This window comes from Pituophis catenifer, unplaced genomic scaffold (assembly GCF_029215685.1).
Source record: "Pituophis catenifer annectens isolate HBS135680 unplaced genomic scaffold, rPitCat1.0.hap2 SCAF_1, whole genome shotgun sequence".
NCBI lineage: Eukaryota > Metazoa > Chordata > Lepidosauria > Squamata > Colubridae > Pituophis > Pituophis catenifer.
The window spans coordinates 52828207-52845466 of NW_027256881.1; the positions used below are offsets into that span (position 1 = coordinate 52828207).

Consider the following 17260-nt stretch of genomic DNA (forward strand, 5'->3'; position numbering starts at 1 on the left):
CAAATTGCTTTTGCATCTTGAATCATATATTGGAATCTAATCTTAGCACCTATCTTGAACTCTATCTTCAATGATTTGTTTACTCCTAGTATATATTGCTTTATTTATTTTTTACTTATATTCCACTTTGTTTTGTTTGTGATTATATTTGCAGATCTGCCACAACATATTGGTTTTGTGCCTGAGGGAGCTATTTGAGTTCAGGTACATGCAGACTGATCCAAACTGGTCGAACTTTTTCTATGACCCAGAATTGCACAAGGTAAACTCTCTGAAAGTTAAAATGCACACTCTAGGATTTATTTCCTTTTTGCCTTATTTATTATTTCCAGTAGCTTTGCAGTAGGACAAGTGGACGCCTGTTTTTAAAGTATGTATCAGTTTTGGGGTGAGGGGGCTGTATTAGTACTGGAGAAGATTCTGAGTCATTCCAGCCATTTTTTGGTTCTTATGAAGCACTGGTTAGACCAGACAATATTTGTCATCTTGCCATCCATAGGGTCTGTGTTTCAGAAGAAGCTTTGTACCCTGTAGCATCAACATATTTCAGGAAAAGGAAGGTGACATGTTACTTTTATGCCAAAATATACTGGTTTTCTAGCTAAGGAAACTATAAAAGGATTCGGGGGAAAAACTTGAGAGAATGAAAATTCTGGAGTATAGAAATTGAACAGTGTTTTTATGATGTTCTCTATCTTCCTTTTACTCTCTGAAAGTGAACAGAAAAGAACAAAACAAATTTTAAATTATAGCCCAAGGCCTATGCAATGTAACTTAAAACAACTCTTGTTTAGTCCAAAGATATTATATTGTAACAGTTTAATTTATGGTGGAATTCTGTTATTAGTCTGAATATGCTGCAGCCTTAGGGCTGACGTGCAAAAATTGGTAATTAAAAATATCATTTCCAGATACCTTTAACAAAATTTCTAGATACCATTGATTGGAGAGGCTGGGTAGTCTTTCCATCTAACAATGAATTAATTAGGAGTAAAGTTCTTCTCTGAACTTACATTTTAGAAAAAAAACATATTATTGGCTGCCTTTAAGTCCGCTTAAGTACTGCAAGAATTTGTTTATATTTGCCATCCATAATTGCAGAAGGAAGGGGATTAAATCTGGAGAAAGCCTATTTGGTACTGGGTATAGGGCAGTGATGGCTAACCTTTTTGCCATCGCGTGCCAGGAGAGGGGGGTGGGGAAGGGGCACGCGCGCATGTGCCCACGCGCATGTGTGTGCAACCCCCTCCCCCCGCTCCTGGCACATGATGGCCTGGTAGGCCCATTTTTCTTTCTTACCTGGTTCCAAATCCTCTCTGTGTATCTGGGAACGGCGAAAACAGCCTTTCCCACTCCCTTGGAGGCCCTACGGAGGCTGAAAGGGCCCATTTCCCAACTCCTGGTGGGACAGGAAGTGACATTTTTTGCTGTCCCCAGCCTCCAGAACCTCTCTAGGAGTCTCTAGGAGCCTCTCTAAGAGTCTTTGGAGGCTGGGGACAGGAAGAAACGTCACTTCCTGTCCCACCGGGAGTGGGTAAATGGGCCCTTTCAGCCTCCGTAGGGCCTCCAAGGGAGTGGGAAAGGCTGTTTTTGCCGTTCCCAGATACACAGAGAGGATCTGGAGCCAGATAAGAAAGAAAAACGTGCCTCCCCCCCCCCCCAGGCCCTCCAGAGGCAGGAAACAGCCTGTTTCCCTACTACTGGTGGGCCAGAAGGCCCGAAAATCAGCTGGCCGGCGCGCGCATGTGCCCCAGAGCTGAGCTGGCGTGCCCACTAATATGGCTCCACGTGCCACCGGTTCGCCATCACGGGTATAGGGTAACTTAGATAAATAACATGCAGGATCTGATTGTCTTGATCACTGAGGAGGCACATTATGCTGAAGTTCAGTGTCTTCTGGTCATTGAAGAGTCTTTGATAGTATCATCAGGGAATACCTTTATCTGAAGTGGCAAACTGCAACTTTCCACTGCAGAGACAAGAAGAAAAAAGAGCCTGGTCTTTATACCCAATGTTAAAATATTGCTCTACCAGATGAAATAGCTTACTTGTACTACAGATACTCCTCGACTTACAACCACAATGGAACCCAAAATTTACATTGCTAAGACAGTTAAGTGAGTTGTGCTGCATTTTACAACTGTTTTTGCCCCGGACTGGTTAAGCAAATCATTGCAATTGTGAATCATGTGGTTGAGTAAATCTGGCTTTCCCCAGCTGGAAGATTACAAATCACATGACACAGGGACAGTGTAACTGTCATAAATACATGCCAGTTGTCAAGTGCCCAGATTTTGATCATGTGACAGTCTGGGTGCTGCAGCGGTTGTGTGAAAACTGGTCATAAGTAACTTTGAACAATCTCTAAATGAATGGTTGTAAGTTGAGGACTACCTATATACACCTCTTCAGCTGCTATCAAATATTTTACTGCTCTATTTATCCAAGTAGTATGCTTATTATAAGATGTGCTATTTAGTAAGGTAGTGTAATGGTATCATTTTAGGATTTTTTCAGCCATTCCAATGAAAAATAGATGAAGAATGTAGCTTCTGAGAAACTAGAATAAGCATTCTTTCAGACCATTCATTTAGAAATGAACCCTCTGGAATAGTTCTGCTTTCATTCAGAAAATTTTGTACATCTCTCTTTCTAGGTGGCACTTCTAGATTTTGGAGCAACACGTGGCTTTGATGAGAAGTTCACAGATACCTACATAGAAGTAAGGGCTCTAAATTGCTACAGAGCCTGTTGTGGGGCTTGTGACAAGTGGATGATAACAGCTTTTTGTTGCATACTTTTTGTGATTTTTAAATTTTTTAATTCAGTTTATAGGTAGTCCTTGGGTTCAATGGGAATTGGAGCTGGATTGTCATTGCTAAGAAACATGGTCATAAAGCACATCAGGTGGCTGCATTGCTTAGCAACGGCAGTTCTAGCAGTCCTGGTTGACATTGTTAATCAAGTATCACATAGATCATTAAGCAAGACCCTCACATGATCATAGCTTCCAATTTCTTGCTGGCTTCCCTGTTGACTTTGTTTGTGGGAGGTTGGCAGAGAATGTCAGAAATAGTTATCACGTGACCATGGCTCACTGATGTCATAATCGTGAGCTAGACACCTGAATCCAATCATGTGTCTGCAGGGATGCTATGATGCCTAGAAGTCTTGAGGACTGGTTGTAAGTACCATTTGCTCAGCTCAATTGTAATTGCAAGTACCATTCGCTCGGCTCAATTTTAACAGTTGCTGAATAAACAGTTGTAACCCAAAGTCTACATGTATACCTTCAAACTCTGAGAGTATGTTACTCCATATCTCAGGAAACATAACTTTACTTTTCTTGACTTTGCCTCCTAAAAGAGAATCAAAAATATTTAATTATTAAGTCCAGACTTTTCTTTTGAGGAAGAATGTTTTCTTTTCTTTTCCTATTTATATGGGTTTCTCACCCCAGATGGATATTAATATTAAATATCAAACAGTTGTTTGTATTTAACTAAACATCATGATAGCCAGCCATCCTATATGGTAATTTGGTTGTATAATGTATGTATTAGAGGGAAAATAGAAAATAGCTATCTGATCAGCTATATATGAACAATTGTTTGATATTTGTTCTACAGCAGGGGTGTCAAACCCCCGGCCCAGATGCGTGATGCACTGGCCATACCCACACCTGGTTTAGCGAAGGGGAAAAAAGTCACGATACATCATGTGACACCGCCGTGATAACGTGGGTTTGACACCCCTGTTCTACAGGATCCAGATGTGATAAATATCACATTATTATTTTTTTAGGTCTTTTTGTGTTCCTTTTGGAAATCTTACTTTAGTTTCCTGGTACTGACCCCTCAAGAGAAATATTCAGGTATTTCTCCTGAAACTTGGGTTCAAATTTCTGCCGTACATGTTTTGGGAGACAGCAGAAGCTCTTGCTTTTTAAAGCCAATATATTTTAGGAGTTGCTAAGATAAGGGTGACTTGCTTCTTTGTGAAGTAAATGCTGTTCTTGACTGCAAAAAATGCCTAATTATATTTGTTTTTGATTTCTTGCCTCTTATAGTTAATCAAAGCAGCTGCTGACATGGACAGAGAGAGAGTGCTAAAGAAATCAGTAGAAATGAAATTTTTAACTGGCTACGAAAACAAGGTAGTAGCAGAACCAAACAGTCCCTACTTCGCCACTGCTATGAGTGAAGTTTGATTTTCTCAATAGAAGAGAATGCAACAAATATCCCTTCTCACACACAAAAAAATGTCTGCTATTTTATAGGGTGTCAAATTTTTCAACTTTCCAAACATTAGGGGCGCTCTAAAGTTGTGACATGCCTTGGGGATTGTAAATATATTTTGGTTACTTTAATATAATTTAGATGTGCTTGATAAGTAATTACATAAATATCATAACTTTTTAACATTTTGTTCATTTCATAGCTACTCAATTGTTACATTGCAATCTAATAAACCAGGTTGCCAAAGTGTTTTCTGTTTTAATGTGTGATGAGCAGAAACCACTTCCATCTGCTTCTCTTTCTTTCGCATAAATAGCTAAAACTAATCTGGAAGCCTTAGTTGGCTTAAACTGTGGTTCCAGTTTCTTGCTCACAAGCAGGCAAAATTCTAAGGTGGTAATACCAAAAAAAAAAGTATATTTCCTAAACCTGAAAATCACTGCAACTGCTGAATCATAAGTCACCCTCTTTCTCTTCCCTCATATAGTTTAGTATGTCATGTTATGAAATCTTGACAATTCAGAAACTCTACTTTAGCTGCTGATCTATGGCAGGACAAACATCTGTCCTGGTGATCTTGAAAAGAGTCTTCACTGTCAAGTGATCCTTTTTCAGATTTGGCTTGAGCCTTTTTATAGGAAACAATCTAAAATAGAAAAATGCAATCTGAGTTAAGCCATCACACACTTACAGAAGCAGGTGCTAACGTTCTACATAATATTGAAAACTCAAAATTTAGTTACAGGCAGCATTTCCCATTTTGTATAACGGAAAGGATTTCAGCGGAATATTTTTATAAATAAATGGATGAGAGACTGGTTTATAAACTAGGGAATTTTCTCTTTGCTGTTCTCCATAATTTGAGGTCTGTGTATTGATATTGTATTGAAAAAGCTGTAGTTATATAATCGTATTCCCTATTCTAAGTATATGCTCGCTTCAAATTGACATGCTCGTATACTGTTTTGATTAAATACGTTGAATTTGAATAAAAATATGTAGAATTGGATTGGAACTATATGCTACCCTGGCTATTCAAATTCCATCTAACCAGATTAGGGTATAAGCATGTTATGTATCTGTCCTGTTTTAAGACTTGCACTGCAGTTATTTATTATTCTGCACTATATTGCCAGCCATAACCCTCTTACCTGTGCTAAGAAGGCAGAGTCTATTTTGTATATTAAACCAAGAATCGTTGCTTATGGGTTATTATTCCAGAGCTGGGTTTTGACTACTGCTGCTATTTGTCAGACCAATTTTGTCTGATTTATGTTGGTGATTATTGATTCTTTCATTTTCTTTTCAGTAGACCTGCTTGAAGTAGCTGATCACAATCACTTTCTGTTTTGTTTTTAATCAGGCTATGGAAGATGCCCACTTGGATGCTGTCCTTATTCTTGGAGAAGCTTTTGCATCCCATGAACCTTTTGATTTTGGCTCTCAAAAGACCACTGAAAAGATACATGGATTAATCCCAGTCATGCTGAAGCACAGGTTGGTCCCTCCACCAGAAGAGACCTATTCTCTTCATCGGAAAATGGGTGGCTCTTTTCTCATATGCTCCAAGCTGAAGGCCAAAATTCCATGCAAGAATATGTTTCAAGAAGCCTACAGTAAATACTGGAGTAAAAAGACCAAAAACGAGTAATGGCACAAAAGAACTATTAAATATTTTTGTCTTATAAATATGGCCCAATCATCAAGCTCTGGCATACCACAGTACTATTTCTTCTCTATCACGCCTCCAGAATTGCTTTAGCAATGCAACAGATGGTCTTCTGGAAGCAGAATAATTTTGAGGAAATTGTGCTTTTATTGGGTACAGTTCCTCTCAACATTCTCACCAGATTTTAGGTGTATCTCCTGTTTTATAAAAAAAAATAGTGGTTTGCTAGTTTAGAAGATGTGGAGGCAAAAATGAACTGCTGCATTTCATACTGTCCTAGATCTTGGCAATCTTTTTCGTATTTTAACATCGGTAGCTGAGTTGACTTTTTTTTAAGAAAAAAAATACTGAGGAGCAACATGAGTCAAAATGAGTTGGCGTGGAAATTTATTTGTACTTCTTTAAATGTTATTTTCCCCATCTTCAAGATTTTTTTCAGTTTCCTTCAAAGGTTGAAAGGCTTTTTTCTGCAGTTTCATACTGCAAAGAATAGAATGCCAACATAATTTACAACAAGACCTTATTTTTGTATGATACTTGGTGGGAGTTTCTAATGTCTGGGATTTTCTTATAGAACAGTGTGAAATATATATATGTGGAGTCTCTGGTGCTCAACAAAACGGGATTTTAAAGAATCTGATACAAACAGTTCATTGGTGTATGTAGAACATCTTACCTTGAAATTTGGTTGCTTATCTTTGATTCTTTGAGCTATAAGTAGAAGGAATGTAATTAACGAGGTCTCAAAAATTGGATTTACTTGTTAAATGGAGATTTAGAGAAACCAAAGCTCAGTGGCATTTATAAGAGCCCAGGAGCAAAACTCTAATTTCTCCGTCTTCATATTTGGTAGTGCAACTTTTGATGAAGACAGAAGATGTATAATCAATATCAATTATGTTTCAGAATTGCATTGAAAAGCATGATCTACATTTAAATAGCTCAGTGCACACACACACACACACACACACAATATATATATATATGTATATGTATATATATATGTATATGTATATGTATATGTATGTACATGTACATGTACATGTATAAATGAAATAAATTTTGTAACTGTCCAACTTTGAACTTATTTGAAATAAAGAGGTGCTTGTGCAAAATATTGTGTTGGTGGAGTTAATTGTCTCGGTGATAAGAATCTTGTATTTTTTTGTTTCGTTTCAGTCTTTAGATAGTTGGAGGAGCATGTTAGACATAATTCAATACAAATAAACTACAGCCACTATCCATTGAGTAGGAAGATTTTGATATTTACATGTGTTCATCTGAACCTGATTTTTCAATTTATATACCTTTATATATTTATGTAAAATAATTGTTAATTTAACCCCAAAGTCAAACTCAGTTCCCAAAAAAGTTTTAATAACTTGAAAAGCCTCAGATGAGGATGTGCAATGCCCACTTAACAAAGAATAGAGGAAATTGTTGCCAAAGATCTTGTGGTCCTGCTTTTCCTTTATATATTCTGAAAATGTGTTGAATGCATGTGCAGGCTTCATCTGGACTCTTATTTTACTAAAAGCAATACTTTAAATGTAGGCAACCTGACACTCTGCAAATGATTTGGATTGTGCCTCCTATAGTCTTTTGCTATTGCTCCTGTTGCAATTGGAGCTGATAGTAGTTGTCCAAAACCTCTAGAAAACTAAGTGCTTCCCTATAATGTGTGTCAAAAAATACTGCTATTATGCAAAGAATAAGATTTGTCTGAACCTAAGAATTGAAATAGCAAAAAAGGTTGGAAAGCTGAATTTTAAAAAAGCAGGCTAGGAAGAGTTTTGACGCCTTTGAACTTGGTTGTTGTTGAAGACTCCTAAGAATACCATAGGCAGCCAAGAAAACAAACTGATGGATCACTGAATAAATCCATCCAGAGTTCTCAGATGAGGCACAAATAGCCAGGTTCAAATTAAACTATTTTGGACATATTATGCAAAGACTCAGCTCTCTGGAAAAAAAGTCTAATGCTGAGAATGGTGGAAGGAAGAGGAATAGGATGACCAGCAACAAGGTAGGTGGGTTCAGTTATGTATAGTGATGAATGCCACTGTTGAGAGATTTGAAAGATGTTAGGGATAGATCATCCTGGAGAAAACCAATCGTGGTTGCTAGGAGTCAAAAATGATGGCACATAATCAATTACAGCAAGTTACCCTGTGGCCTGGAATAATCAAAGTAAACACTTGCTTTGAAACCATGAAGTTTAACTGCGACATTCTTTAGCTGAATTCTGACCTACCGTAATGCCTTTAATACTTTCTGCTTAAGATGGTTAATTCTGTTGCTAAATGTGTTAATAATAAATTAATTGAATTTATGCTACACCAGAAACTATAAATCCTTCAGGAAGGAAGTAATAACAAATATTTCCCACTTTCTCTTGCCTAAATCAATTTTCCTACTAGAATTTAGGATAATGGGTGATGGAGAAAGAGTCTTGCTGTGGATACAGCAGTAGTTAAAAATGTCTTTCTAATACTATGACAGAGCTTCAGAAGGTCTGCCATTATTTATTCCAATTTACATCAATTTTGGCTTATCTCCTAAGGCACCGAAGTGATTGTCAGAAAAGATTTAATGATAGCACGCAGGTTTTGTGGAGAGTTCTCTCTGTGTGTGTGTATCAGTCACTTAAACACAAATTGCTTCTGAAGAGGATATGCATGTCATATTTTCTACCAGTCTATAGCATGAGTATTTTTTATTGATTCGCACTACTTGCTTTTCAATATGATAATTCATTGTCAAATTAGCAAGGATTTGGGAAGGGTGTCTACTTGTCATTTTATTATTTCATTGGTCCTAAACCTCTCTCTTGCTGCCTAAAATACCTTGCAGATTACTTCTATACATTTAGATAAATTGATCTTATTTCTTTGGAGTGGTTTACTGTGTTAATTCACATAGTGCACAATTGATGGTATTGAAGCAATTATATTGAAAGGATATTATGGAATTCAAGTCCTAAGTTCATAGAAAAATGAATAGATGTTTGTAAATTATAAAATATTATTTATAATCTGGTGCATTGTTCCAATAGACCATTATAGTCTTCATTTCACCCAACAGGAAAGAAACATTTTAAAATTCTGTACTCTATGCTGCAATATCAGAGAGTTAAAGAGAGAGATGAAATGTGTGAAAAGATGGAATATGAGCATTACTAAGAGTATAAAAAGCTGACAAGGGGCTTGTTAAACCAAAAATATTAACTGCCAATAGGAATCTGCTTTTTGAGGAATTTTAACATTACTGTATAAAGTATCACTCTTCAGATGTGATTATTCAATTACCTTTAATCAAAGAAATTTACAATCTCATTTACAAGGAATGTATTTGAAAAATTTAATGCCAAGAGAAGAAAACCACTTTCTTCCTGCTTGTCACAAAAAATTAAGCTCCCCTAGAATCCTTGAAGCCTTTATCTGACTGTTCCCAAGAAAATACAGTTAGTCTGGTGAGATTCTTGTAACGTGTGACTAGCAATAAAGCTTCTGTTTGCGACTATTCACAAGTGGTTCTGGTTGCTTTCACTTGACCTGACAGTGCTTCATGCATCATTTATGAAATGATTTTCCAAACAAGAGCGATTCAGTGAAACACAGGTCTATGTCAAAGCGAATCAGAAATACACACTGTAGTGATGCGGTCACTAAATTCTCTGAACATCTCATGACTGAAGTTCTGCATGTCATTAAATCTTCACAGTCAAAAGAAAATACCAATACTATAAGTTATATGAATTATTTTTAAGACAAAGCATGGTTGATTTGTCTAGAGTAATAAAAGTAGTCCAGCAGTTTGATGTTAGAACTATCAGGATATTTAACAATGTACTTGCCATAGAAAAAGGCATGGGCTTTTCTGTGGCGGGTTTTTAGAAATGGCAGGAATGCTTGTGTGCAGGAATAATGTGCATTACAACTATGATATTTAGCAACTGTATCAGACATCCTTCCTAATTGTTTCCTATAAAATAAACTACTGTAAATAGCACACTGGGCAAATAGTATTATGATGGAAGTGGGCTGGGGTGGAGATGGCAAGGTTTTAACAAAAAAAAAAAAAATGCCCTCACAGCTTTTTCCTAACTAAAAAGCTGCATCTATAGGATTGCACAATAAATTCCTGTTTTCTATTTGATTGTTGCAGTGTATCAGTAAACAAGAGCAAATTAATATTGACCTGACACTTTTTAAGTTCAGTTTGTCCTTCAAATAGCCATTCATTAAGCTCTATTCACAAAACAGTATATTCAATATGCATCTGGATTCATTGCTTGCAAACCACATGCTGGAGAAAAAATACGATGAGCTTAAATGTTTTTATCCTCAGCAGCATTGAGCAAACAAGAACAGAATGTATGATTAGTCTATGGTTTAAATTAAGTAGATGCTTTGGAAGAGAGCAACCACTCCCTAACGTTTCCTGGCCCAGCACTTCTAATGTAAGAAATTTAAGATCTCAATAGCTGAATTTATGGGCCCATTCTTACCATAAAATTGATCTGAGGGAGAAGGGAAAAGAAGACAAACGATCTGAATTTCTAGTATTTCCCTGTTTTATTGCAATACAACAAAGTAGGTTAATATTAAGTGTTATCAATGTAAAATATTGGTGGTCTGCCACTTATTACACTTTTGACTTGATCCACCTTAAATATTTCTGTGCAATAGAATCTACATCATTGTTCTGGAGCAGAGAATCTCTTACAATGTCCTCTACAACACTGAGGACATGAGTCAGAAAGACGAGTGAGAAGAGCCAAAGCAGAAACTTCCCCCTCCCACGGACACACTTGTCAGCTTTTATACTCTAAACCAAAACAAAAAAAGTGATTACATCTAGGCCATGCAAAACTGTACAACAATATTACAATGAAAAAAAATCCCTAAAAATATCTTTTTTTAAAAAATAAATGATATGAAATCGTACATAAAAAGGCAGGTATAATTCTGTTAAATACCATTTTTTGGTTGTGAATTGCTTCCTCATCAGTGTGACTGTTTTTTTATGCAGAATGAGAAAGGAAAACTGATTTTTTTTTTTGTGGAATTGCTTTAACATGCAATGTGGTCCCCCAAAACTTAAAGTCCCCAGCTTCACTGATTCCTGAAGGCCCCTATAGATGAAGAATTGCAAACCTAGTTTCCCAGGAAAATGATAACACTTTGAAAGTGACAGGGTAGTGCCTTGATTAGTCTTGTTGCTCTGGGCTAAATTTTTCCAGGAGCCTTTCAGTAATCTTCCTCTGAAGGCACATGCATGTCCTGGGGTCTCCAAACTGTGCACCAGATAAAGGACCCCAGTTATAAAGAGGTAACTCTGTGGTATAATCCTAACAAGCCAATTTCTTTTCATTAAACAACAGACAAGGAAAGGAAAGAGGAATAATCTCTGCTGATGCTGCTACACATGTTATCCCTGAAATCTGGTAGCTGAAAAATCACAAGTATTTTTAGCATCCACCATCCTTAATTCAATTTATCTCCCAAGTTTTTGACTTTGGAACAAAAGCTTTGTTTGCGACTTAAGATGTATATCTGGTGAATCACATACCCAAAAGTACATTATTGCATTAATATGTATCATATTAAAACATTAGTCTGTTTCCAAATACCTGAGTTTAACATAAATGTTATAGTGAATTCCCCCCCAACCCTGCTGTTCTAAGAAAAGAAAAAAGATAAATAGGAATACAAAATAACCTGTCAGTCAAATTTTAGACAAAGCCATTAATGAAAGATTGATGTAGAAGACAAAACTATACAATAGGAATATATTCTGAAAAAAAACATGAATGTTGTGTATAGATTGTTTCTATTTTAAATACACAAGAGTCTCAAGAGGTGAACCATCTTAGGTTCAGTTATAATTATAATCCAATTTATTGAACCTCTTAAATATAACAGGGCAATGAATGACGTGCCTGAATCAATTCAAAGCAAGCTTCTCATTTAAGGGCTTCAAGCTGCATACAAAAGAGATCCTAATAAAATTAGTCAGGATTCAATCAGAGCACATGAAAGTGCCTGGAGAAACGGAATCATGTAGGAATGAAAACAGAAATGCACCGCAGGAAACCTCAACTTTACTAGCTAACTCTTCAGAGATATAAGAGTGTTTGTGATGGGTACAGTCGGAAAAAAGTACCCAATAATTTATCAATATTGGTACTGGAGGTTCACAAATCTTAATGAAGGGTAGTGCTTACATTTATTAAATAGTTTGATATGTAAAACTATTTCTAATCTGCATATTCCTTCCCCTTAGCTCTTGTTTGCATGTGTGACAACTATATCTTCAAGTGAAACAGCTTGATTGCCATAGGACTTGTTGAGGGCTTCCAAGATCATTTCTGAAGTCAATAATTCTGCAAGCTAGGTGCATTTTAAAGCTAGAACCAGAAGCCTTTAAAAAAACACCAGCCAATTGGGGGTGGAGGGAATGCTAACCTTTTCGCCATGGTATGCAGCAATGGCAATGACAAGAGCATTGCTATAGGAAAGACTGAAGGGGTTGAAACAGGATCTTGGAATAGTCACTGTCAAAGGAGTCGAGAGCTAATAGATTTTATATGCTGTTCTTGTCACTGTGACTCAATTCCTTGGAAAAGTCTTGCAGGAAATTCCTTTAGTATGTTTAAGTGGTAGCTCTGAATTTCAAATCTTTTGTTTCTAATTCATGACAAAACACACTTCTGAGATTCTTAATCAAGTCAATTCAACAGACAGGTTTAGGATACAATGCTTAATAGCAAAATTTTAAGTTTGCTTCCTACTCCCAATTATTCCCCAGCATAAGAGAACTAAATGCAAATCAAGACACAGATAACAGACTGAATACACCTAGATGATTAGAGACAATGATCTCTATCTTCCAGTACTTAATCAGAATTTGGCGTGATTGTAGTTGATGATTTTTCAGAGGTGACCTACGAAACTCTTAGATTTGTTGTTTTTCCACTGATGTTAACTAATTGTTCGACAATATCCATGATATATTACAAAACCTGTAGAAACTCTTTATCTTTTTTTAAAAAATTACCACCTGAATACTTTATCCACTTAAGCTTAAGTCTAGCCTAAAGAAGCAATGATTTTAAGAAGAAAAACAACATTTGTCTAGTGTGAAAATGCAAACTGTACTCATTTTATTCAATAGCACGGAAGAAAAAAGGGTTTGCCTTTCCTCTCCATCTGCATGTTGTCTTTGCCACTGCTTTTCTAGGTGACGATGGATCTCGACTATTCAGACAGAAATGCTGCGCGCTGATTAAGCTTTCTCTATTAGATTCAACCACTAGAATTCTACATCAAAGACAATGGGCATTCTGGACCAGGATGGGTGAGCAGATGACTGCAATGAAAATCTTTAGAAGTCTTGAATAATTTAGCAGAGTACAACTCTACAAGAGGCATGTTAACTTTCAGTGATCAAGAACAAACTACAAACTTCTATTTCGGACTGAATGATCCTTGAATTCAGTGAATGTAGTTAGTTAACTAAGAAAGTTACTTAAGAGCTTGTGGTGATTAAAAGGCAAAATGGGTTTGAAAGCCTAGCCCTAATCTTCCAAAAGCTCATTCATTTCTATTTGTTTACTTCAGCTGAGGAGATTCTATAATTGTTTGGACACCCTTCAGTTTACCATCATCTGTGTATTAGTAAACAATAGGTTTTGCTTGTAAAATAAAGAACAGGCAGAAAACAGGCAGAGAAAATTTAAAATGATGCTTATGGCTTTCATTTTTCTACTGATAAGGAGGAAATGTCACAGAGCAAAAATTGTGAGGATGGAGTCTTCATCTAGGCTGTATGTTTTTTATCCAGTGCCATCTTCTAAATTCAGATCACACCCTCAATCCATAGATTATTTAGTATGAAAAAAGGAACACCACAAATTTTAAATTAAAGGATCTCTTAAATAGGAATCCATCTTCTGCTGCATTACAATGCTGCTTTTTCTTTTATTATATACATATGTACTAACTCTTAATTTTGTGTATTTACTTAAACTCTATTATAGTAAAATATGCATCATTTCCCCCCAAAATCAATAAGATTTACTGGTAGCAATCAGACTGACATTCAAAGTGTCTGAAAGCATGTTTATCTTCCTTAGCAGGGCAAATTTCACCCTATCATCAAACATGGAGGATGTTGCTGTATTTATTCCTGAAAAAATATAATATGGGTCTACGTGTTCCAAAGCAAATCTGTCTGGCTTCCTGTTACATATTGTGTATATCAGCCTACACTACCATGTTTTGTTTGGAGTGTGGTGTATTGCATAATATGCCATACAATGGAATTTCATAATCCTATGAAATAAAATTGATAATAATAGAAATATACCAATATTTCTCATATAACAACAACTCCGTGCTGCCCTCCACCAAGGTTTTCTTTTGTTTGCTGGCTACTATTAGGAGGGGAAGAGAATTGCACTACTGGTGCCAATTATGGCACATACACTCTCTTCCTCCCCCTCCCACCCACAGTTTGATTCTTGTAGGGAAGCTGAGAGGAGATGAGAATGAGAGCAAATGGAGAATCATGGGGACCAAAAGCTGCTGAGATGTCAAATCTGAGTGCCGAAGCAGTTCATGAGTCCCAACTCACGTGGTCCGAGCTCTCCAGGGAGAGGCTCTTGGTCTTGTGAGGAGAAATGGGACTGGGAGGGCTGCTCAGGTTGGAACTGTTGGAAGCTGTAGAATGCCTTGGAGAGTCAGAGTCCTGTAGCCCAAAACACGTGAAGAGAACATATTAGTGAAGAATAGTACGGCAACAAATGGAAAGAGGGAGGGTTGGAAACCTATAGAGGGATTTCCTCTATAGGAAGGGACAACAAAGGAACGGAGTGCCAAGTGGTACCTCTCCTTTCTCTGCCTGGCCAGCAACCCTATCAAAAATAGGCAGTGAAGAATACCCATTTTGAGTCCACGCAATGCTGTCACTAATGCAGTAGAACATATATTTATATTTACAATCTGCCAAATATAAAAGCACACTTATTTTTCTAGAGTTGTTATAAACTTCAGAGGCAATTAATACATTTAGGGACCTTTGTTGATCTAATTTTTATTTTCCTGTATCTGCATCTATGCCTATAAATGCTATAATCACATTTACATAAAAGTTTATTTGCATAATTTCCTGAAGTGGCTTTGTTTGTACTGCACTGTATTACATACACCTAAACAATTGCTTAACAATAACAACAACAACAAAAAAAAAAAAATCATATGAACAAGAATCTCCCCAAATTGTTTCTTGGAAAAATTTTTGCTTGTTCAACAAAACATTTTTTAGCTGGTGGTTGTTTCCACAGGGGATTCAGCCCATTTGAGAAATTTACAATTTGGATTGATCCCCGGACTAAACAATTCAAAGATTTCTGGCCTTCTGTGATCAGATGACTTAACAGATATGTTGTATGCAATTTTCATAAATCAGGCTTGATATGATGGTGCTGAGATCTAAAACGTATGGAACCTATTTAGCTATTGATAACAAAATTATCAATGTAATACATGCTACTGGAATTTTTATCATATTTTGCAGAATAATACTTTCCCTTTCAATTATTGACTAGTGAAGTAGTTATGTGTCTCTATTTTTGATTACTTTAAGCATAAACTGAAGCTTATACCCACCTCTCTCTCGTACTCCCTCACTGGTGCATCACTGCCTTGGTCCAAGCCACCAGAAGACAAAGAGCCATCTGAAGGGGATGCCATTGGCTGACGCTTTGCTCCATAGCTGCCTCCTGAGAATTCTCTCCGCAAAGCACTACCATTTTGTGCAGATGTTCCTAGAAATGCACCCAGGAATTTAAGTACATACCATGTAAAAGCATTAGAACTATAACCCATAGTATTCATTGTCACCCTTTACCATTATTTGGTCTACTGATGGTTGCCAGTTTTGTTTTTCCATCGTCATGTCTTTCTATCAAGGTTCCTCTCCCTCTTCCATCCCAGCCTCCATTTCACCAAGAATAAAAACAATTTTATATGCATTGTTGAATTAACATCTCTGTGTTGGTTAAGGAGAAAGTGCTAGGTGGGGTAAAGTATAGGAAGGGAGGTTTAACATCTTCCACTTGCATTGAATCTCAAATATTTTGCCAACATTTCTGGAAACGTTGCTCCTATAGCAGTTCATTGCAGATAAACAGCAGCTCTGATATATATCTGAAAGTATTATGCAAATGCCCCATTTCCTAGTGCCAATCCTGATTAGGCCTCCATCAGTACCCTGACTGCTATACACCAATAATGAAAACAGTACAGAACGTGAAACGGGATACGTGCATTGAAGTACATTTGTTTTCATAAGATATAACCATACTTTCAATATTATTGATATTTTTGCAATTTAATCCCTGCATACAACGTTCCTCATACTTCTCTATAGCAATATGCACTTAGTAACAAGTGGTTGTATAGCTAACACTTCTTTACTGTTGCCAAGAAAAGTCTATGGGCCCTTCCATGTAATTATCAGGACTTGGGTTCAACTCATTTCTTTAAAAAGATTAAATTTCATTAGTACTCAGTTCTGCAGTTCTTTTTCATATTCAGATGAAATAAAAATACTTTTTCATATGATTGTAAGGCTTTATTCCAAGTACTCTGTTGATATATTTCATAACAGTGAAATGTGACAAATAGGCAAAAACAAATATACTTTCCCTTTTTTAAAATATAGAATATGTGCCTGATCTCAGTTCATATGCATGTGTCTTTTCAATATTAGGGAGTTCCAAAAGTTAACTAAGAAACGAACAAAAATATACTGTTTGTAAACAGCTCTTATATATACATAATATATACATAAATCCAGTGTTATTACCTTTGAAAATTATTAAGTCTGCATTGCTCTCATATCTCTCCAAAGAGAATCTTTTCTTGACTAAATTCCCTTTGCTCTTAAGGCTGTATATCCTTGACCATCAAAATGTCTGACCCTTTCATAATACATTCTTCAGGAAGCAGACAAATGCAGAGGTAACAGTACACCCTTCTCAAAGAAAATAGAGAAAGAGGCTGACACCAAGGTAAGGCTCAGAAACTTACTTGCTGCCAAACCACTACTAGCACTCATGGAGCGTCCAGGCTCAGGCCGAGTTTTTGTGATTGAAGGGATGCTGACAGAACCACTAAACATTGCCCGACTTTCTTGAGGCCGAAGGTTCTGCAACACAAAGACAGGCAAGTCAGAAACAACTAAGACATAAAGTCATACAAAATAGAAACAGCAAGTGGACCAGGTTTGAATTTAAAGACCTTGACTGACTGACTCACTAATGAATAAGCACAGGAGTAGAATG

The 17260-nt window shown here is 36.6% G+C and overlaps 2 protein-coding genes across 6 annotated transcripts in view; one reads left to right on the plus strand and one right to left on the minus strand.

Moving 5' to 3' along the window:
• Nucleotides 1-6240, plus strand: part of COQ8A (coenzyme Q8A) — a 68788-nt gene extending 62548 nt beyond the window's left edge. For both annotated transcript variants that reach the window (XM_070932426.1, XM_070932427.1), the window contains exons 12-15: nucleotides 155-262; nucleotides 2657-2722; nucleotides 4070-4156; nucleotides 5602-6240. In XM_070932426.1, coding sequence (XP_070788527.1) covers nucleotides 155-262; nucleotides 2657-2722; nucleotides 4070-4156; nucleotides 5602-5889 — 549 coding nt within the window. In that variant the 3' untranslated portion in view covers nucleotides 5890-6240. The remainder of the gene's footprint in view (nucleotides 1-154; nucleotides 263-2656; nucleotides 2723-4069; nucleotides 4157-5601) is intronic.
• CDC42BPA (CDC42 binding protein kinase alpha) overlaps nucleotides 1905-17260 on the minus strand; it is a 161216-nt gene continuing 145860 nt past the window's right edge. For all 4 annotated transcript variants that reach the window (XM_070932424.1, XM_070932422.1, XM_070932423.1 and 1 more), the window contains 5 exons: nucleotides 17007-17124; nucleotides 15582-15739; nucleotides 14548-14661; nucleotides 3291-3359; nucleotides 1905-1969 (listed from right to left, as the gene is read on the minus strand). In XM_070932424.1, the coding sequence (XP_070788525.1) occupies nucleotides 1940-1969; nucleotides 3291-3359; nucleotides 14548-14661; nucleotides 15582-15739; nucleotides 17007-17124 (489 nt within the window). In that variant the 3' untranslated portion in view covers nucleotides 1905-1939. The remainder of the gene's footprint in view (nucleotides 1970-3290; nucleotides 3360-14547; nucleotides 14662-15581; nucleotides 15740-17006; nucleotides 17125-17260) is intronic.